This window comes from Daktulosphaira vitifoliae, unplaced genomic scaffold (genome assembly GCF_025091365.1).
Source record: "Daktulosphaira vitifoliae isolate Bord-2020 unplaced genomic scaffold, ASM2509136v1 Scaffold_4, whole genome shotgun sequence".
In the NCBI taxonomy this organism is placed as follows: Eukaryota; Metazoa; Arthropoda; class Insecta; order Hemiptera; family Phylloxeridae; genus Daktulosphaira; species Daktulosphaira vitifoliae.
In genome coordinates this window covers 21,784,217-21,808,527 of record NW_026099575.1, presented here as the reverse complement: position 1 = coordinate 21,808,527, position 24,311 = coordinate 21,784,217, and the positions used below count along the sequence as shown (strand labels likewise).

Here is a 24,311-nt window from a genome sequence, read left to right as displayed (position 1 = left end):
TTAAGTTTGTAGAATGTTGTACATTAAATATATTATGTAAAATAAAACTGGTTTTCAAATAATTGAATAAGTATTTTTATTAATTTTATTCTTGTTTTTTTTTTGTAAATTCGAATATTGTGATATTAATTTACTTATTTAATTATTATTATTTTTCAAATGTTATTTTCATTATTTAGTTAATTTTATTATTAATTAATTATTTAATTTTATATTTATTTAAAAAAAAAAAATTTGTTTGTATAAAAAATTTTGATGTTTATTATTAATTATTTATTTAATTTTATATTTATTTCTAAAAAGGAAAAATTGTTTATCTAAAAATTTTGATGTTTATTATTAATTATTTATTTAAATTTATGTTTATTTCTGAATTTGATCATGTTTGTACACTATATTTTCAATTATTTTGTTTGATTTTACAAGTGTAAAATGGTGGCCGGTATGTTAGCGCGAGTCACACTATAGTATGGTCTTTTATCTTGTTTAGCTGGTCAGCAATGTATCTTTTATTGTAAATCTAGTCAGTGTACGTTCCACCGCTGAACCATCAGCGACGCGCTCCAATATTAATCAAGGTTACATTTGTATTTAAATATTTTCATGTAAGTTTTAATTATAAATAAAATTAAGAACAAATATTTTGTACATTTTATTTATTCATGTTAAATTTAATATTCATTACATTAATCAAACAAATTAAAAAAATTTTATATCAAAAAAATAAGGTTAATTGAGCGTTCGATTTTTTAACGGTTAATAATCCCGCTCACCAACAGATACCGAAAACCTCACCTCAATGATAGTCGATTTACAAGGTATTGTGGTAGACAATCTATTGTTTTTGGTCAAGACACTGATTGGTATTGCCATAGACTGCACGTATTTCACCCTTCAGACGTTCAAACATCCAAAATATATAAAGAACGATTCTAAAATAAACTTTTGATTAAAAAAATGCCTACATGAAATGGATACTCGTAGAATACGATGAGCTGTTGAGAATCATAAAACTGTTGCGGTGCTAGACCATTTACGTGGACAGAGCTGTGAAAAAGCGAGTTGTGGAATAGTTTATACTGAGATAACGTATAGTCAACGTAGAGCATTTGGACTGACCACCGTTGTACAATTTAAGTTGTGATACGAATCCGTGTGGTATCCGACACATGAAATACCCAATCATGTACAGTTTATATAAGGCTATATGTATAAAACAATAGATGAATTATAACATGTAATACTATTATGATCATACATTATTATACCGATTAATTTATACTTTTTAATTTTTTATCTGAATTAATACAAGACAGTTTGTGCCGGAGTCACATAACTAGGACACTGTTTAACAAACATTAAAATAATGTATATTTTTATATAAAATAAAATTGAAGTGGGGGTTAAAAGTACAATTGTACGAACACATATAATTATCGTTATCCAATACTTATCAATGAACAGTTAACGTAATATTAACAACTCTAAAAATGTACATAAATTATAAAAAAAAGGCGGAGGTCGTGGGAAAAAAATGATAATAAAATGATGTCGCCAGGTCACATGGGAAACGAGTAACGGCAAACGTAACCGCAATTATAATATGGGGAAATTCGTGTAATCGACGTGACTGCAATAATGCAAAACGAAGCCATCGAGCGAACGATACCGTGGTAAAGGTATGATGAAACGTCGGTAACGACGTGGGACGTTATCTATCTATATATGTATCCAAAGAGCAATCGAGTAATGTTAAAATTAGGAGACGGATACGTTGGGGGTTAAAGTCTGGCAGAGGGCGTGTCGAAAAATAACAATCAAAAGTATCACTTTACTATTGATCAGTAGTGTGGTCAAGTACACCAATCAGAGTGCTCCATTGACTTCTATGGCAAAGAAGGCATGGCTTCTGTCACAAAACTCGCATTAAAAATCTAATCTTTTTATATAATAATTTTTCATAATTATATAATAATTAAGTATTTATTAAATAATTAAATCATAAAAAACTAAAATTTTATAATTTGATGATATTAAAAAAAAATTTGTATGAAGTTTGAGACTTCTCCGACAAATTTAATCATTTGTATAGGCCTTTAAAATTGGCCTGTGTTATAATAAATAATAGCAAGTAACAAAGAATTTTCACTACTAAAAAATTACAAAACTTTATTGACGTTATTTCTAACAAAAGTAGTTTGCTCTTGATACAACTACAAAAAAATTAGCGCACTACAAATGAGTCCGTTACAAGTAGTGTGTTTTTGTCAACCACTGAAAAACTATTTTGTATATAATGTTTACCGTTTTTACGGTAAACATAATATAAACTTGTACGACTCAACATCGAAGTAAATTTATAAATAGAAACTATTTTATTTGACAAAAAAACTTAAACAATAATATCTGTATTTACATTATATAGAATTTTTTATTAAATAAAAATTTGTTACCTTAAGGTAATTAATCTGTTTTTGCATTATTTTCATGTTCATTTAATATAACGTCACCTACATTCTTCTGTACATTTAGTTTTAAAAAATGGTAAGATCTTGTTTAAGATTATATATAAGTAAATTTCTTAAACAATTATTAAATTAAACATTTTTTGTAGTATTTTTTTAAGAAAACTATATCTAACTTACAAATACAATTAAAAAATATGAATAATAAAAAATAGAAGTATAACTGTTTTATAAATTTAAGTTCTATTGTACGTAATATTTTATTTTAAGCTTAAATGTTGTCAAATTTTAGGAACTATTATCAATCAGTAAAGTAATTATAGCATCATTAATGTGCTTCATCGATAGTAAGTATGATGAGAAATATTTGAATCATTAAATAAAAAAAATTAAAATACAATATTAAAAATAACATAAAGAACAAATTTACTTAAAATTAGTTTTTATAACTGGATATTTCATTTTAAACAGTATGTGTGATGTCTGGGAATGGTGAGTTTTTTAAATCAAAACTCATATTTATTAATTAATTTAATATTATGTATTAAAATTGTTTAAGTATCCCATGTCACCTCCCGCGCACTCTCTTTTGAACGACTTTTAGCAATTTTCTATTCCAAAATTTCCGCATGTGTTAGTACATTAAATCTTTGGCAAAATTACTGGCGTAATTATTGGGGAATATTCAGATACCATTTTTTTTCGTATGGAGGGTATGTGAAAAATTTTCTTTTATGTATCATTGCTCAAAATGAAACTCTAATTACGCCATTTCTTTAAGTTTAATACTACAAATAAAATAGATTACCGTTAGGTACCGTTTACAATGCATTTTAATATATAAATATTAAAATACTAAATACACGGTAATTATTGTTTTTCCTAGATAATCATTCTCTTTGTTTAATATGTAATGCGAAAAAGCCTCAAGTTATGTTTGAACCTTGTAATGACATTGTTTCTTGTAGCAAATGTACTATAGATTTGGATGGGAAAAATTGCCCAAAGTGTGATTTGAATATAAACAAATGTCTAAGATTGGGTAATTATAACATATATTATAATTAACATTATTACTAAATATTTTGTAACATTTAAACTAAATTTTCCAACAACTATTGAAGATGTTGAACTATACATTTTACATATAAGATATTAACATTATATTGGATCTAGATAATAATGAAAAATAAATGAAAGCAAAATTATTCTTAAATTAAAATCATTGAATTACATATTAAGCCAAATTTAAGAATTATTATTGTATAATAGTTTATATTTTACAATTCCATTCAAATTATTTTCAGAAAAGCGTCCAATTAATCTTGATGATATAGTAAGAAGAATCGATGAAAATTCTTATTTAGGATCTTGTTCTAGAATAAATGATGAGAGTCGAAGTATTAATGAAACAACCAAAACGGTATTCCCAAGTTTGTTTAAAAAACCCGGTAATTCCTTTTGCTAATTAAACTGCTTAAATTTTACAATAAGAACTCTTGAGTTACTTAATTGAAAATTTGAAATAATCAAATAAATTCTAAAATTAAAAAATCACCCTATATATACATGAATATAAGAATGGTTATTTTTAATATTTTAGAAATAAATTATAAATCATATTTCTACTTATAACTTTTACACAAAAATTATTCATATAGTAACTAAAATTTAATACACTTTATTGTTGTAAATTAAATAACATAAAAACTAGACATTAATTTTTTCAACTTAACTTTTGAAAATTCTCGATGTTATATTTTACATTTATAACTTATTGAAAAATATATGGATCAATACAATTTTTCATTGAAAAATACTATTTATATACCTTTTTCATTCGACATACTTTTTTTTTTTAATCCTACTATATCACTATATATTTATTCATTAATTACTCTTATAAATCATAAAACTTTGTAACGTCACAAATTCGAAGGTGGACCCTTTAAAATTTTTTGTTATGTCTACTTATTTATTGTATCACGCATAAAAACCTTTTCCTGGCACAGCGGTGTCGACCACTCATTATTTTTGCCGCTGACCGCTAGATGAGACGACAAAAGAGAATAAATATAATTAAAATCGAATTGTTCACCGATATTGATCCCTCCCAAAAAGACTGGACGTTATTGATTTGAAAATGCCGTTAGATCGGTGTTGGCTCTTCTCCATTCCTTCTTCAGTCATTGTCCGTGTTAGAGTGCACATGTTTGTTGCTTTATTGTCACTTTTTTCAATGATGGAGTAGAGCCGCCAACGACGAACGGTCAGGTCTTTTCGGCGAAGAATTCAGACTATCGGATGGGTCTCTTTGGAGGCCGAGTATCTTTTTCTGTTTTATAATTTTATTTATGCGATGATCTGTATTATATTAATTACTTTATTTTATGATAAATTAACTTATTTTTGTTTATGTGTGGAAAGCACGTGTTTCCCTTTTCTTTTAGCCAACGCTAAGGAGCTCCTGGTGTTTTTCATTAATTTCCAATTAACATTAACGGATGTGTTCTAATACCATCCGTAATGTTTGTGATATTATTTGTTTTTTGTTTAAATATTTTATTTTATTTTTGTTGCCTTTATTTGTAGACATGGTTTTTGATATTTCATGTCGTATTTTTGTCCATGTTTAACTTAATTGTCCTTTTAAACAATTAAATTAAATTTCCTTATTACTTTTAACTGTAATATTTGTTTTATTGCGAGAGTAACTTAAGTACTCGCGTGTATTTATTCCCTGTTCCTTAATTTAGGTATGTTTTACAAATCAACGACATACAACTTCAATTATTATAGTTGTGGTTAATAAACCACGAGGTATTGTAATCATTTATACATATAACGACATACTAACTTAAATTACACTTTTAATTAACTTTAAATTAAATTCAACCTATGTTCCGATAATCATATCTGATAGGTGTGACACTTCGCCTAGGTGGTGGTGACCCTTGCTACCTTAGCTAGTCATTATGCAACTGGCAAACCACCTTGTTGTTGCAGGCCGATAAAAAATCCACTTATAACTAGTAATCGGGATATAAATAAGGAAATAGGAAGTCGTGTAGCTTTTGGAATAATCCACCAATTTTTTTAAATTAAACACTACTTGCATATTTGCAACGCAGCGTTTTTTATGATAGTGATTTAATCCCTGTCAGATATCATCTATACTGGACCAAACTATTCCACGTGGTCACTTTAACGCGACCCAACTGTGCTGGGTTTTTTCATCTCCAAATTCATTATCATCCTTACAATTGTTTTAGTATTGTCTTATTTTATAGTCCTCGCCTATTTCCTTTTCTTTCTCTTCCTCTACTTAATTTCCTGTACAAAATAATTATTAACTTATCTCTTCTTCAATACTTTTACTAGTTAATGTTCCAACATTCCACGTATCTATTCTTACATTGTATCTATCTTTCTCCCTTATATACGAGTCCAGTCTAAAATTGAGCTATGACGCCCCTATACTGTTAATGCACAAGCATTACCTGTTATCCTCAACACATTACTGTTGAAATAGCTACCATACAAGTGGCTGGTATCAAACACTTTGTTCTTTAGGTCTTTTTCGTCTTTAACTATTTTATTTGTTCTCGCCTGTTGTCCCCGCGTACATCTGAAATGAGGCAATCTGCCTAAGTTTTGTGTCAGGACTCTACTTTCACAAAATTTTACGCCAGCTATCAACCTGATGCAACCTCATTAATCGTCTTTTACGATGACAGAATGGCCGTGGAATTAATCTTTTATCCTATCCATAGGGATAATAAAAAAAAAAAAACAAAAAAGTCAACTATATTTATAAATTAGGCAATTTCATTTTTAGATTGTATTGATAAAGCTGACATTTATTTATTTTCAAAATTATTTTTATTCTTTAGATAATGATTTGTCTTTGGGTGAATATCGTAAGTATTTTATTAATAAACAACATATTTCTCTGTCTTAAAAAATGTATTTATTAACACTTTTTACTTTAAAGCCTTGAAATTAAACAGCTTTTCTAATCAAAAGCGTAAGTATTCAATTTATTTTTAATTGTATATTATATTATCTTTTATCTCATAATTCCATGATAAATTATATATCATGTAAACATACAGTTGTTATGCATTGATAATGTTAACATTGTTTACGAAGTACATATCCGCGATATTTTAGTAATTTTTTTGTAACATTTTAAGTTAAATATTTTTAATTTTAAATAATTAGCCACATTATTTTTATTATTTAAACTTTACACTGAAAAAAATATAGTCGTATTAATTTTAAAATTATATTTTTTTAGCTATTACGAAAAAAATGTCGGTATGTCAATTATGCAATAAAGCAATAGCTGTAGGGTATATTTTTCCTTGTTACCATAATTGTTGTACTTCTTGCGGAACTCATAAAAATATTACACATTGTAAAAATTGCAAAATGGAAATTACTAACTTTACAAGAGAAGAACGTAAGTGTTTTATTTTTACTTATATATTTAAATATATGGTAATATATGCTATTTCCTGACTACATATTAATCTTAACAATTTCATTTTTTTCTATTTAATAATGTCAATTTCAAACTTGCAAGTTGAGTTAAAAGACATGATAATAAATTCCTTTTTTTTTTTTACTATAAACTTTCACAAAAATCAACTTTAAAGGGTTAAAAATATAGGTTAAATATGTCATTTTTCTTATTTTTAACATATTAAAATTAAAAATCACTATTAATTTAAAACAATTTTTTTTTGTTCTTCATAATTGTTTATATATAAATACTTATTTTTTAATATTAAAACTTAGAAGTGATAGAGAAAGTCTAATTTGAAACACATTGCGAAAAGTTGATTTAGAAAAGTATATTTTTGTTTCTGGTGAAAGTTCCTTGTAGTCCAGTGTATAAAACTTATAAATTTCTTATAAGCAACAACATTTTTTTATTGAAAAGCCTTTTAAATTTTTAAAAGTAAAGAAATAAACAATACTTTATTATTTTTATAATATCTCCGTAAAAATTACAATACTAAATTATTGAATATCAATTTTATACTAAATTTAAATAATATAGTTATTATTTATTCATACATTATAATTATAAATCAATTAACTAATCACTGTCGGATATCATTTATACTTGTCCTAACTGTGCGATGTCCATATTGTGCCGCGACCTCATTTTGCTATCGCTTTTTTCTGTCATAACTTTTTTTAAAAATGAACAAATCAATATAATTTTTTTTTATGGATACCTTAGACATGTTACTATCATAAGATATATTTTTGTGAACATTTGACCCTTTACCTGCCAATAGAAAGGGTTTCAAAATGGCAACTTTTTCACAAAAAATTAACTTTTTCAACTTTTGAAAATATACCGGAAAGACTAACACTTGTATATATATATATCTCTTAAATTAAAGCTTATGTAATATACTTTAATTTGAAAAAGAAAAATATGATCTCTGGACTTGTCTTCATGGTAAAAATAATTGTCCTATTAAAAAATATGCTATTTTTGTAAAAAAATCTTAATTAATTTTACTGTGTCTTTTTTTTTTAATTTTTATAATAAATATCAATTTAATATAAAACAACTAATAGTTCAATAATTTAACACGTATAAAAGGTAAACCACATAACCGACCTGACAACCATGTATCATACATATTTTATTTTATTTTATAATTTCACGGGCAGAAGCCCTTTTTACAAATAATACAAGTACATAAATTAGGTTATTGTAACATAGAAAGATATATACTAAAAATATGCAAATTAATTATTAAACGTAAAGATAAAAAAAAATAAATAAATAATGAAAATGAATTTAATTATAAAACATAAAGAAAAATACAAAAATTAAAATGAAAAGTTAGGGTCAACATTGGCATTGGTCATAAGACGCCTAAGTGGCTCATTTTTTGCATAATTAGTTAGGCAGTGAGGGACAACAAATGGAGCATTATTTCTTGTTGCNTGTATTAGTCATAAGACGCCTAAGTGGCTCATTTTTTGCATAATTAGTTAGGCAGTGAGGGACAACAAATGGAGCATTATTTCTTGTTGCGCGCTGAGGTACTCTGAAACATATGAGGGACAACAGGATCGGCGAATCAATATTACCATTCAATAAACCAATTAGGAAATTAATTCCAGCATAGCGCCTACGCTCAACTAATGAGGATAGGCCAAGCAAATACGAGACAGGGGCATAATCGTGGTTTGGACAGACTATGTTGAGCGAGTAGCTGACAAAGCGTAGGAACTTTCGCTGAACTCGCTCAAGCTGTAGCGAGCCCAAGGCAGTATAAGGATCCCATACTACACTACCATATTCTAGAATAGGTCTGACTATAGAACAGAATAACACTTTAAGTGAAAGTCCTTGCTTGAAATCTTTGGCCAAACGCATAATAAAACCAAACGCTTTAAAAGCTTTACAGCATACATAATCAATATGAAGCATAGGATCAAGATTATAACTAAACTTAAAGCCTAGATCTGTAATAGAGTTTAACTCACGCGAGATATTTACTGCAGTAATACTATAGTGAAACACAATAGGATGTTTTGTTCTATGAAACGTAAAGACCTTGCATTTGGTTAAATTAAGTGACAATCCCATTGAGTTTGACCATTTAGAAAATCTATTAAGGTCATCCTGTAATTTCAAACAGTCATCGGTTGAGCTTACACGCATAAATAGTTTGATGTCGTCGGCAAAACAAAGAAAATGACAATGGTGTAAAACTTTATGCACACAGTTTAAGAATAAGGAAAATAGAATAGGGGACAAGTGACCTCCCTGGGGGACACCAGAAGACGCTAAAAATACATTAGACTTAACGCCGAATACTTTTACCCATTGGTATCGGTCACAAATATAGGAACTAATCTAAGAAAGTAGTGGTTCGCCAAAACCATATTGTCTAAGAATAGTAATAAGGGTCGTATGATCCACAGAGTCAAATGCTTTACTGAAATCATTGTATATAACATCTACTTGTAATTGATTTTGGAAAGCATTAAAAATATAGTTGGTGAACACAAGATTACAGGTGGAAGATGAGCGACCCGGGCGAAAGCCATGCTGTTCTTCCATTAAAATGTTATTAACAGGTCTTTGTATTCCATTAAGTATAAGCAATTCAAATATTTTTGATATGTGGGACTGTACAGCTATAGGGCGGTAATTTGAAATAAGACTAGGGGAGCCCGTCTTGAATACCGGTGTAATGGAACTAAGTTTAAGCATAGATGGAAATGATCCTTCGTCTAAGGAACGCCTAAATAAGATCCATAGAGGATATGCCAATAATTCCCTTAGTTCATATAAAAATGTACCAGATAANCCGGTCACAAATATAGGAACTAATCTAAGAAAGTAGTGGTTCACCAAAACCATATTGTCTAAGAACAGTAATAAGGGTCGTATGATCCACAGAGTCAAATGCTTTACTGAAATCATTGTATATAACATCTACTTGTAATTGATTTTGGAAAGCATTAAAAATATAGTTGGTGAACACAAGATTACAGGTGGAAGATGAGCGACCCGGGCGAAAGCCATGCTGTTCTTCCATTAAAATGTTATTAACAGGTCTTTGTATTCCATTAAGTATAAGCAATTCAAATATTTTTGATATGTGGGACTGTACAGCTATAGGGTGGTAATTTGAAATAAGACTAGGGGAGTCCGTCTTGAATACCGGTGTAATGGAACTAAGTTTAAGCATAGATGGAAATGATCCTTCGTCTAAGGAACGCCTAAATAAGATCCATAGAGGATATGCCAATAATTCCCTTAGTTCATATAAAAATGTACCAGATAAGCCATCTGGACCCACAGAACCAACACCTCGTAGGTTTGATAATTTATGGTAAACATCATCAACACTGAAGTATACGTTGTTAGGNCATCAACACTGAACTATACGTTGTTAGAAAGGTCAAAGGTGGGAATATCTAGTTGGTCAATTAAGACATTATTTTTTTTAGCACTGTAAACCGAAGAAAAGAAGTCAGAAAATAGATTTGCAGACGTAAGCTCATCGGAAGAGCAGACGTCGTTGTAGGACAAAATTTTAGGTATATTACAAGATGACCGTTTGCTATTAACATATTTCCAAAATTCATACGGTTTATCTTTGAGTAGTTTTTCAGCATTACTAATGTGTTCACGATAGCATTTTTTAGAAGTATATTTAAATTTGGGACGAAGAAATGAAAATTCTTTATAGCATGACATGTTGGAAGAGGACTTAAACTTAGCATGAGCTTCCCTTTTTTGACGCAGTATTATTTTGAGCTCAGCACTAAACCAAGGAGGATAAGTAGGTTCATAAAATCTACATTGAGGAACAAAATCAAGAATAGATTTATGCAGAGCATCATAAAATATATTAGTAGCGGTGTTAGCATTGTGAGGGAGAAATGTGTTATACCAGTCGTAAGAAGAGATAAATTGCCGAATACTATTGTAATTAGCTCTCTTGAAATTGATAAGGAAAATAAAATAATAATAAATAATATAATATATTATAAATAATATAATACAATATAATAATAAATAAAATAAAATTGATAAGGGAAATGATAAGGACAATTTAAGATAGTTCAAAAATTCAAAGGCTTTTAACTTAAGAGGTAAAATATTTAAAATAAGTTAAAATTTTTATTTAATTTAATTTAGATTCTTATAATGGTGATTTAAATCATTATTATAAGAAATGCTTCGATTCAAATTTGTGGTTAACTCAAAGAAGAGATTATGGGTTTATTTCAAAAGCAACATCAATTCATATTTTTTTAATTACATTCTGGTTATAATTTTTAAGACTTATAATTATAATATATGAAAACTATTTATATCAGTTACTGAACATAGCATACATTTAAGATAATAATACTATCTATTGTAGTCTAACCAAGTGGTTAATTCTAAGAAATTGGTGTAAAATTACAAAAGCAATATAAACTCCTATTTCCTTAATTATATCCTGATTAGTAGTATATTTTATTACTTCTATACCAAACGTGTATAAAAATTTGAATTACTTGATACAATGATTTTTAAAAAAAAATTTTTTTGACTCGTCTATAAGAAACATCAAAATCATAATCAAAATTATTATTCAAAAAAAATGTCTATATCAACTTTTTGCGTTATTTTCAAATCTGCAATTAGACTTTTTCAATCATTTCTAATTTTTTATCTTATTTCTAATCAGCAAAAAATGAGTATGTATGTATAAAAAAATATATATTACAGTATAATAAATATTTTAAAAACATTAGAAATGAAAGATTTTAACTTACGATATGGAAAATGTGAACTAAATAAACTTTGATTCGATAAAGAGTAAATTATAAAATTTTCGAGAGTCTTGTCTTTAACTAGATATGAGTTGTAATCATTTGACGTGTCGCTGAAAAAAATCGGTTCACTAAGAGCTGAAAAAAATTACCAGCTTCTCATCGAAGCTAAAAATATATAGATTAATTAATACAATTATTGTTATAAGAACTTCATAAATTCTTTTTTCATTTATTATACTTTTTTTAAAAAATCAGATTATTTCTCTTTATTCAAGGATATTCAAAACTTGAAACACTAATATTAAAAAACGGTAGCATAGTGCAGTTGCATCATAGTCCAGATGTGTAATAATTAGAGAAAGTATATATAATATCTGACAGTAATTAAAACACTATCAAGAAACGCTTCGAAATAAATCTGTAGATATTGATTAATTTTAGAAAATTGGTGGATTACTCTAAAAGTAAAATTGACTCCTATTTCCTTCATATTTCTAATTTCTCTATGATTTATATGTATTATATATGAATATATATTACACATTCATAATATCTATGAAATTAATATTTAGTTTAGTCTTATAATTTTTACGGAAAGGGATTGATGCAATACTATTAAAAAAAAAGTTGATTGTTACTAAAAATAAATATACCGTTCTACAAGGAATTTTCATCAGAGATTAAATTATACTTTTCTATTTCCATTTTAAACCCGATTACAAATCTACAATTAGAGTTTCACATATGAACTAAATAATAACAAGATTCTTTTAATTAATATAACAAATATTTATTTGTTTTAATTTAAAAAATGCTTAACATGCAGAATGTATAATATTCACTATATCAATATTAGTAATTGTTAAAATACCAGGAATGGTAAAATTTTCAATGATTTATTACAATAAAAATACAAATCTACATTTACTGTGAAAAATAATTATTATGTTTATTCCACATAAAATATTAAATGATATAAATTCAAAACATGTAGTCAGGTTAAAATTGTATTTAAAGTTCAGCATTTTTAAATTACAAACTTTCATAAAAATCAACTTTATAGGAACAAAATATAAGTTAAAAATGTCATTTTAAATTNATCTACATTGAGGAACAAAATCAAGAATAGATTTATGCAGAGCATCATAAAATATATTAGTAGCGGTGTTAGCATTGTGAGGGAGAAATGTGTTATACCAGTCGTAAGAAAAGATAAATTGCCGAATACTATTGTAATTAGCTCTCTTGAAATTGATAAGGAAAATAAAATAATAATAAATAATATAATATATTATAAATAATATAATACAATATAATAATAAATAAAATAAAATTGATAAGGGAAATGATAAGGACAATTTAAGATAGTTCAAAAATTCAAAGGCTTTTAACTTAAGAGGTAAAATATTTAAAATAAGTTAAAATTTTTATTTAATTTAATTTAGATTCTTATAATGGTGATTTAAATCATTATTATAAGAAATGCTTCGATTCAAATTTGTGGTTAACTCAAAGAAGAGATTATGGGTTTATTTCAAAAGCAACATCAATTCATATTTTTTTAATTACATTCTGGTTATAATTTTTAAGACTTATAATTATAATATATGAAAACTATTTATATCAGTTACTGAACATAGCATACATTTAAGATAATAATACTATCTATTGTAGTCTAACCAAGTGGTTAATTCTAAGAAATTGGTGTAAAATTACAAAAGCAATATAAACTCCTATTTCCTTAATTATATCCTGATTAGTAGTATATTTTATTACTTCTATACCAAACGTGTATAAAAATTTGAATTACTTGATACAATGATTTTTAAAAAAAAATTTTTTTGACTCGTCTATAAGAAACATCAAAATCATAATCAAAATTATTATTCAAAAAAAATGTCTATATCAACTTTTTGCATTATTTTCAAATCTGCAATTAGACTTTTTCAATAATTTCTAATTTTTTATCTTATTTCTAATCAGCAAAAAATGAGTATGTATGTATAAAAAAATATATATTACAGTATAATAAATATTTTAAAAACATTAGAAATGAAAGATTTTAACTTACGATATGGAAAATGTGAACTAAATAAACTTTGATTCGATAAAGAGTAAATTATAAAATTTTCGAGAGTCTTGTCTTTAACTAGATATGAGTTGTAATCATTTGACGTGTCGCTGAAAAAAATCGGTTCACTAAGAGCTGAGAAAAAGTGGTAACAGACATACAAAAAAAAACTCATCATAGTAAAATTAATACATTACAAGCTTCTCATCGAAGCTAAAAATATATGGATTAATTAATACAATTATTGTTATAAGAACTTCATAAATTCTTTTTTCATTTATTATACTTTTTTTAAAAAATCAGATTATTTCTCTTTATTCAAGGATATTCAAAACTTGAAACACTAATATTAAAAAACGGTAGCACAGTGCAGTTGCATCATAGTCCAGATGTGTAATAATTAGGGCAAGTATATATGATATCTGACAGTAATTAAAACACTATCAAGAAACGCTTCGAAGTAAATCTGTAGATATTGATTAATTTTAGAAAATTGGTGGATTACTCTAAAAGTAAAATTGACTCCTATTTCCTTCATATTTCTAATTTCTCTATGATTTATATGTATTATTTATGAATATATATTAGACATTCATAATATCTATGAAATTAATATTTAGTTTAGTCTTATAATTTTTACGGAAAGGGATTGATGCAATACTATTAAAAAAAAAGTTGATTGTTACTAAAAATAAATATACCGTTCTACAAGGAATTTTCATCAGAGATTAAATTATACTTTTCTAATTCAATTTTAAACCCGATTACAAATCTACAATTAGAGTTTCGCATATGAACTAAATAATAACAAGATTCTTTTAATTAATATAACAAATATTTATGCTTGATTATTATGTACGTTTTAATTTAAAAAATGCTTAACATGCAGAATGTATAATATTCACTATATCAATAATAGTAATTGTTAAAATACCAGGAATGGTAAAATTTTAAATGATTTATTACAATAAAAATACAAATCTACATTTACTGTTAAAAATAATTATGTAAGTTTCTGAACACATGTAAAACTAAAAAATACAATATTTTATTCCACATAAAATATTAAATGATATAAATTCAAAACATGTAGTCAGGTTAAAATTGTATTTAAAGTTCAGCATTTTTAAATTACAAACTTTCATAAAAATCAACTTTATAGGAACAAAATATAAGTTAAAAATGTCATTTTAAATTTAAATTTTGCACGGAATATTTTTAACATATTAAAAATCAATAATAACTTGATAATAAAGTTTTATGATTAATTTGTTTATGTGTTTCTAATCCCAAAAAAGAGGTGATAGAAAAATTTAATTTCACATTTGAAATAGGCGTAAAAATTTGGTTTAGTAAAATATATATTGGTATGACAATTAAAAAATATTTAATTTTAGTGATATGATGTTAGTGTGTAATTCAGTATAAAAAAAAATTTTATACTCCTATTTATTTGGAGATATTTAATTTAAAAAGTTATTTGAAGTGGCAATTTATTACAGTGGTTTATTGCTAGGATTAAAGAATTTTCCCAAATATTTGGTGATTATAAGTTCAATAATATAATAATTGTGTTCTTTAAAGCTATTGATAAAAAAATTAGTGATGTCAGTGAGAGCTGAGAACAATTAATGAAATAAAAAAAACCATATAGTAAAATATATGAATAAAAAAATTTTGCTCACAAGGAGACACTAGTGACGGGATCCTTGATATTTATTAAAGTTATTCAATCTAAATGAGATAAAAATAAAACCTACTATGAAATTTTTTTCCACCTCAAAAAAGAATTAAGAAAAAAATTAATTTAAGTAGGCTTGAATCCCATGCATGAAATGTATTGTATATTGTATATGAAATGTATGTAAAAGTGTTATCGACTAGGTTACACTCGGAAAAACGTTATTTGACCGTCAGATTTCGAACTTCGTACTCAAAGTGTATAAAAACGTATTATATTCGTTGCAGCCATCGTCCATTACAAGATCTTTCTAGCTAAAAGGGTTAACTTAAGCTAGTTCAAAAATTCGCTCTTCCTAACTTTAAGGAGGTAAAAGTATCTAAATAAGTATAACTTTATATTTAATGTAAGTTAGATTCGTGTAAATTTTATAAAAATTGATGGACTCATTACTATGGAAAACTCTTTTAATGTATTTTAAAATAAAATAAAATTTGAACACAAATATAATATGTTTTTAATGATATCATTAGAACAATTTTTTTTTTTTTTATAGTACATAACATAAGCTTAACATATGTTTAAATAAACCAGTATTTCCGGAACGTTATCAAAAATTAAATTGAAAAAAGTTTACTTTTGTAAAAAAGTTTCCAAATTGAATTCCCCCTTGTGGGTAAGTAAAGGGTCAGATTTTTAAAAATTTATATCAAATAAAAGGGAAATANGATGTCAGTGAGAGAACAATTAATGAAATAAAAAAAACCATATAGTAAAATATATGAATAAAAAAGTTTTGCTCACAAGGAGACACTAGTGACGGGATCCTTGATATTTATTAAAATTATTCAATCTAAATGAGATAAAAATAAAACCTACTATGAAATTTTTTTGCACCTCAAAAAAGAATTAAGAAAAAAATTAATTTAAGTAGGCTTGAATCCCATGCATGAAATACGCAAGTGTTATCGACTAGGTTACACTCGGAAAAACGTTATTTGACCGTCAGATTTCAAACTTCGTACTCAAAGTGTATAAAAACGTATTATATTCGTTGCAGCCATCGTCCATTACAAGATCTTTCTAGCTAAAAGGGTTAACTTAAGCTAGTTCAAAAATTCGCTCTTCCTAACTTTAAGGAGGTAAAAGTATCTAAATAAGTATAACTTTATATTTAATGTAAGTTAGATTCGTGTAAATTTTATAAAAATTGGTGGACTCATTACTATGGAAAACCCTTTTAATGTATTTTAAAATAAAATAAAATTTGAACACAAACATAATATGTTTTTAATGATATCATCAGAACAATTTTTTTTTTTTTATAGTACATAACATAAGCTTACATATGTTTAAATAAACCAGTATTTCCGGAACGTTATCAAAAATTAAATTGAAAAAAGTTTACTTTTGTAAAAAGTTTCCAAATTGAATTCCCCCTTGTGGGTAAGTAAAGGGTCAGATTTTTAAAAATTTATATCAAATAAAAGGGAAATACGTAAGGTGTTAATAAAAAAAAATTATTTTGGTACGTTCATATTTTAAAAAATTATGGAAATTTTAAGAACAAAAATGATAAAAATATCATAATTTACCAATTTAAAGTATTAAAATAAAAATTAGTATAAATGTTTTAATTATAATGAACTCTATAATTTAATACAGCACATTATAGAGTAAAAAATAAGACAAAGTTTGCAACTTCGATATGAAACTGAGAAGATATTAATTTTACTATGATGTATTTTTTTTGTATCTGTTGCTGCTTATTCTCAGCTCCCATCGAGCTGATTTCTGTCAACGTCAAAAGATATGAATTCTTAAATATTCTTACCTGAGGTTGAGTTGTTAGAGAAAGTCGAAAAAAGGATAATGTATTATTTTAATTGGTTGTTTTAATACTGTTACACAGTCACTTTTAGATTCGATATTTTAATAAAAGTTATAGTTAGTTATTATAGTTTATAATAATTTAGTAATTATAGCTTAGTAGTTTTCGTTTAGTCAAAATGCGACTAATCTAAAGTTACTAAGCTACTTGGTTGCTCATTGGTTAAAGTGTTAGTAGAAGTCGCTAGTACGTTTAAATTATACCTCTGCTTCCATTTTTTCCATACTTCTGAAAGATTGCCTGTGAATTTCATTTTTGGAGGCGATTTAAAAGCTACATGTACATTATAACATTTTAGGTTACAGAAAAACAGTATCGCCATACGTAATATTTATAACTGTCTTTTAGTTCTGAACTCTGACGTATTATTATTGATTTATTTATTTTGTAATTAATCGTACGATATTTTTTATCACTTTATTAATACTACATTTTATTATTCTCATTTTAGGTCCTGCATTACCGAAAAGTTTTTTACGCGATAGTGTCATGCTTAAAGTGTGCAACTACATAAAGAATAGATATAAAAATAAATCAAGTTAGACACGCATTCTATGAAGTTATTTCAATATTATATATTTTTATTGATGTATATTATTTGATCGAAAAATTATAATAAAAATTCGATTGCGTTGAATTGTGTAGTTGATGTCACTATTATGTACATATACATCTACATATATGAATTTTTAATGAAACTTAATTTGTTTATTAGATATAAACATTTAAAGTTTCAAATTTTTGAGTTAATATATAGGTATAATACACAAGTGATTACAAATACAGGTAGCTAATTGGTTTTTTATGACATCGATATTAGCAGGTACAAAGCATTGTTATTATCAATGATAGTAAGGTACCTTGTTGTGAGTTTATAAATACACTAACTGACAATACTAAAAGTATATCTACGAGGTGTGACAATAAAATAACGAGACTTTCTAAATATAACCTAAACTATTAACGTTATCTATAAAACAATTATTGAAATATAATTAAGAAACACTTATCTAAAAGTACTAAAAACACTGATGAAATCGGTTAATTTTCTTATACGTTAGTAACCTTGTTAATAGTGCGAATTCGACTATACTGCTGAAAAATGTTAGATGTAAAAATCGAACAACGTGTTAAAATTAAATTTCTTGTTAGATTAAAAAAAACTGACGCGAAATCATTTCGTATGTTATGTGAAGTGTATGGTGAAGAATTTTTTATTAAGAGCTCGCGTTTTTGAATGGCTTAAACGGTATTGCAATGGAAGCGAGGACGTGGAAGACGATGATTGTTCTGAACGTCCTACCACATGTTCAACAAACGAAAACGTTGAAAAAATCGACAAAATTATTCGGCAAGATCGTCGATTAAGTGTTAGAACTGTAGCAGATATGGTAAATTTTGATAGAGAAAGTGTTCGTAAAATTTTAGTTGAAAATTTAAATATGAAAAAAGTCTGCGCTAAAATGATCCCTAAAAATTTAACGATTAATCAAAAATTCAATTGCAAAGAAATTTGTTCTGACACCTTAAAAATCATCAAAGATGATCCATTTTTTATAAATAATATCATTACGTGTGATGAAACGTGGATTTTTACATATGATCCTGAAACTAAAAGACAATCCATGCATTGGAAAACACCAACTTCCCCAAGAATGAAGAAAGCACGAATGAGCAAGTCGAAATTCAAAGCAATCCTCATTGTTTTCTTTGACATTAAGGGAATAATGTTTGTTGAATGGGTTCCAAGTGGGCAAACTATCAACCAATATTATTATAAAAAAGTATTAATTAAATTAAGAGAACGTATTAGAAAAAAGCGACCAGATCTGTGAAAGAATGGCTGTGTTCTTCACCAAAATAATGCTCCAGCTCACAGTGCATTTTCAATTCAACGTTTTTTAACTGAAAAAAATATTTCTATACTTCAACATCCCCCTTACTCGCCAGACCTTGCTCTTGTGACTTCTTCTTATTCCCAAAAATTAAAAGTTTATTAAAAGGAACCCATTTTCAAACGGTTGATGACGTAAAAATGAAAACGGCAGAACTTCTAAAAGAGCTAATTGAAAGTGATTGGCAACATTGTTTTCAAGAATGACAGTGACGTATGCAACAGTGTGTTGATACTGAGTGAAAGTACTTTGAAGGTGACAATCATTAAATTGTAAAATTTTAAAAATAAATAACTTTTATTAAAAATGTCTCGTTATTTTATTGTCACACCTCGTATTGATAGTCATAATTGATAATAAACAATCCGTGACTGTGATAGCAATATCATAAAAAATCAATTAGCTACCTGTATTTGTAATCACTTGTGTATTATACCTATATATTAACTCAAAAATTTGAAACTTTAAATGTTTATATCTAATAAACAAATTAAGTTTCATTAAAAATTCAAATGCCATTTACTATTGAATTAAAAACTCAAACATTTTATTAAATTAAAAATATGTGTTACCATTTAAAAAAACAAAGTTGACNAATAGTAATTAGAATATATATATATTTAAAGGGACTTAAGTACGTAAACGTATCATGCATGAGATATAGCCGTGTTTATGTGGGCGGGCATGGCGGAGGGAACATTATACACGAGGCATATACGGCAGCAGAGGCGTCGGCTGTAGGAATATATAAATGAATATTAACATATACGCATATACGTACAAATATTAATATATAATCTTCGCATAATATCGCGGCACTTTCGCTGGCATCGACGACGCGTTGTCCGGCGTGTTCCTCGGACGTCAACAGGTTAGCAGCGTTGATAGCGACGCCGCGCGAGTGCGGATCGAATCGTAGACGTTGTCACTTTGACAACGGGTAGAAGACTACGGTATCATTTGCGGCGGAATGTCGTCGGGCGTGCGGCGCTTGCTGGACTTTGCACAGCGGCGTATAACGCGAGGTGTTGGTCAGTCAAATACTCATAATAGGGCGACGGCTGATAAAGGTGGCACGAGTCGTTATATATATACATAATTGATGACACGCGCGCGTCTACGGGTTAGAAAATATTGTTGTCTACGAGTGGTGAGCGGGGTGGGGCGAATGCATTACAACAGTATAGTCTCAAGGACATACACGACGGGATACGCGACATAATAACACGTGCCGCGTGGAGTTACAAACATACAAACAACATACAAACAATATACAAAATACATGTGAAACTAATAAAAGCGTGTTAAAAATGTTTAAATTATTATTATTCTGTAAGTAATTGAGTGGATTATGATAAAAAAATCACCTTGTATAATGAATATGTATAAGGATCTTTGGCTTAAAGAAGACAAGCAGAAACCATTGCATTACCATTCCCAACACACAACCATGATCTCTTCTAGTTCGGAGAACAGAGAGTATTGGTTGAAGCGACAAGGCGATAATGCCTTTAGATAGTAAAAAAAAAAATACTGATATGTATATGTGTGTGTTCGTATATGCACTTAACATTACGCGAATTTTATTATCACTTTAATTTACGTGTAACTATTTCTCCATTATATCTCTGTATTGAATTTACCCAAGGTTAAAATCGAATTTTAAATTTTTTTGAAATTTCAATTAAACCCTTCTTATATATTTATGCTCTTTGACCTTGTGTATAGTATTATATACTAACATTGTTGGATACGCATTACGAGAGCGTTTTGCTACATTTTATTTTTATGATTGATAAAATCTCTCGCACTAACACCACCGGTTATGTGAGCGATTCAATACGTTAGATGATTACGTACGCGATCGTTGTACGACATCGAGTTACTGTCGGTCTTCTTTTTTGTGATTTTGCGTTTTTCGCTACCATCCTAACTCGTTTTGTTTATGTTTTTACGGTGCTTGCGAGCACGTAGTTGTTAAAGACGCTTATATATCACCCTTGCGATTGTCGCACCCTTGTGCGTTATTTTTTATCGCCCTTGCGATACGCACATTGAGAATTAAATTCGTACACCTTGAAGTACTATTCGCACCAAAGTACGTTCTGCCTGGTACAATTGTCATGCAAACAACTTCATTCGCATTTCATTCACATCAAACCAGTCATCATCATTAGTATCGTATAAGTAGTTTGTAATCATATTGTTTTATCTAATTTTTATTCTTATTATTTCTTTTATTTACGCATTGTTGCATTACCATTAATATTCCCTCCTACCCACATTTATGTATATAGTATTTGGTTTAAACTTTTAATACAGGTAATTGTTATATATTCCTAAATTCATTTTATTCATTTATACAGTCCACTCCCTACTTCTTTTTCCTGCATGATATAGATACTCCAGAAACGAACAGTAACTAACCAGCACATCATTACCGGGCGTTTTGTTCAAACAAACATAATGTAATTTAATAATTTGTATATCCAAAAATAAGATTCTAAATTACATTACTTCTCTGTGCATTTCGTAGCTTGTTATACTAACGTGAAATATCAAATAATATTTTTATCTTTATACGAAGAACTTTAACGACTGTACTGTAAATTTATACACATTAAGTTTTGCTAGTGTCCTACACTCCGATTGTCCGTACTATTTCCTTTCGGAAAACGCAATCCCGACTTTCGGTAAAGTCTGGCTGATTGACAATTGGAGAAACACTTTGGAGAACTATACTGATTAATTAAAAATTTGATTGTGATATTATTGTACTAGTACTCTATCCAGCCTGGTAATGGCTCTTCAATAAGTAATAGACACAATGCAATCTAATTATGTATTTTAAAATATATAGGGTACATAATAAAAATAAAATCAATCAACTACCAATATATTGTATGCGTCGAAATATTTGTATCACCAAAAAGTGTTCGGGCAAAAATAATATGTATAACAATTCTTCTAAGTTCCAACGACTAAAAAGAATGTACAAGGGCGTAGATTTGATATAGCATTGTAACCAAGAGCAAACTGGTTTTCTTTGAAAAAATGGCTTTTTAAAGTCTGCAAAAGTAATTTAGCAAACTCTGATGAGATTCTTAAAATATGTTTTGTTGAATTTGATTGGTCAATACGATTAAAGTTCATTCAAATATTAGATACCAATGTGAAATATATTAACCCATTGGGCGACAATATGTTACATACCACAAGTAAAAAAAACAATAGCACGGTGGGATCATGGCACAGTATAGACATGATATAGTTCGGACAAATATAGGTGATATCTAACATATACCTGCCCACAGAGTGGGGATTCAAAATGGCAACTTTTGCACAAAAATTAACTTTTGAAAATGTTACAGAAATATTTCGTTTTTAAAAATATGTCAAATTTAAGTTTATTATAGCGCTTCTTTAATAGTGATTTTAATCACTATTAGATATTACCAATACTTGTCCCAGCTATGGCACGTTCATACTGTGTCACGACTACACTGTGTCGCCGTTATTTTTAATTTAAAGTCTCACATTGGTATCTAATCATTGATTGAACTTTGTTGTTAATTTTAACATAAAGATAAAAAGAATATTCTTATGTAAAAATGTGGAAGAGCACGAGTGAATTACTACATATAATTAATTATTATATTTTATCGGGAACATGGTTTGAGGGTTCAAAAATAATAAGGTTATTAAAATAGTTTACAGTATGAAATTATTCTATTGAAGTATTAAATTAAAAGAATGCACGTTTATTTATGCACTTCAATCAATGCCCCCCGTGGTAGGAGCATTGACTCAGCCTTGCTTCAGGGACTTCTTCGAGTGGCGCCAGCAACAGCACGAACGCCTTGTACCTTGGGCTTTTTAAAATTTGTGTACGCTGTGTTTTCTTACAATATGATAAAATCTCAATTATTCTTATGTTAATGATTTTGATTGCTCATAATAAATCCTTTTTATTTAAAAGCAGTCAACACTCTTTTGGCAATCAAAATGTATTAAAAGGTATGATAAAATTGACTCACCACTTCATTAACCTTATTTAAGCTTTTAAAATAAAATTGTAGTTAGGTAAAAATAATTTGAACGCTGAAATAAGAGTTATAAGTTATAAGTACGACAGTCGAGATAGTTTCTTACTCCTTTCCACCGTGTTGAGCTGAATAGCTATGTGACTAGCTATTTCCACTACTATGTTCAATACTGATCTACGCTATTCTGCTCTACTCAGTAACTACTGCTCTACTGTGCTGTTGCACTTTTTTTTTTTTTGGTAAGGAAAATATTGTTCGATTCAAAAAACACTACAATAATGTGTAGTAATAACATGATATTTTTCATCCCTTCAAAGTTAAAAAACATTAACTTGAGTTTTTTAAATGAGAGCACATATTTAACAAAATGTTTGAGTTTTTAATTTAATAGCAAATCGCATTTAAATTTTTAATATAACTTTATTCGTTTATTAGATATAAACACTTAAAGTTTCAAATTTTTGAGTTAATATACATGTATAATACACTAGGGATTTCAAATACAAGTAGCTAAATGGTTTTTATGACATTGCTATCACAGTCACGGATTATTTATTATCAATTATGGCTATCATTAGAAATACTTTTTATATAGTCAGTTAGTTTATTTATAAACTCACAACAATGTGCCTTACTACCATTGATATTAACAATGTTGTGTACCTGCGAATATTGATGTCATAAAAAATCAATTAGCAACCTGTATTTTTAATCCCTAGTGTATTATACATGTATATTAACTCAAAAATTTGAAACTTTAAATGTTTATATCTAATAAACGATTAAGATCAAATGCGATTTGCTATTAAATTAAAAACTCAAACATTTTGTTAAATTCAAAATATGTGTTCTAATTTAAAAAAAACTCAAGTTAATGCTTTTTAACCTTGAAGAGATGAAAAATATCATGTTTTACCACATAATATTGTAGTGTTTTTTGAATC

General features: G+C 27.5%; 1 protein-coding gene across 2 annotated transcripts; it reads left to right on the top strand.

Annotated features, from left to right (window-relative positions):
- The first annotated feature begins 2,439 nt into the window (after nt 1-2,439).
- On the top strand, nt 2,440-18,063 carry LOC126904710 (E3 ubiquitin-protein ligase mib1-like). 2 transcript variants are annotated; one of them, XM_050683935.1, is made up of 9 exons: nt 2,440-2,544; nt 2,758-2,812; nt 2,937-2,957; nt 3,352-3,507; nt 3,773-3,916; nt 6,359-6,385; nt 6,460-6,492; nt 6,766-6,930; nt 17,878-18,063. In XM_050683935.1, the coding sequence occupies exons 1-9, from the start codon at nt 2,542-2,544 to the stop codon at nt 17,967-17,969; spliced, it is 696 nt and encodes a 231-aa protein (XP_050539892.1). In that variant the 5' UTR covers nt 2,440-2,541; the 3' UTR covers nt 17,970-18,063. The 2 variants fall into 2 exon arrangements, with proteins under 2 accessions (XP_050539892.1, XP_050539893.1); XM_050683936.1 differs by lacking the exon at nt 2,440-2,544 and adding an exon at nt 2,659-2,682.
- Nucleotides 18,064-24,311: the final 6,248 nt, after the last annotated feature.

Excerpts from the sequence above, each read along its gene's own strand:
- LOC126904710 (XM_050683935.1), top strand. Across the intron at positions 2,958-3,351 it reads ATGTGTGATGTCTGGGAATG|ATAATCATTCTCTTTGTTTA; the intron begins GTGAGTTTTTTA and ends TGTTTTTCCTAG. Across the intron at positions 6,386-6,459 it reads TTTGTCTTTGGGTGAATATC|CCTTGAAATTAAACAGCTTT; the intron begins GTAAGTATTTTA and ends TTTACTTTAAAG.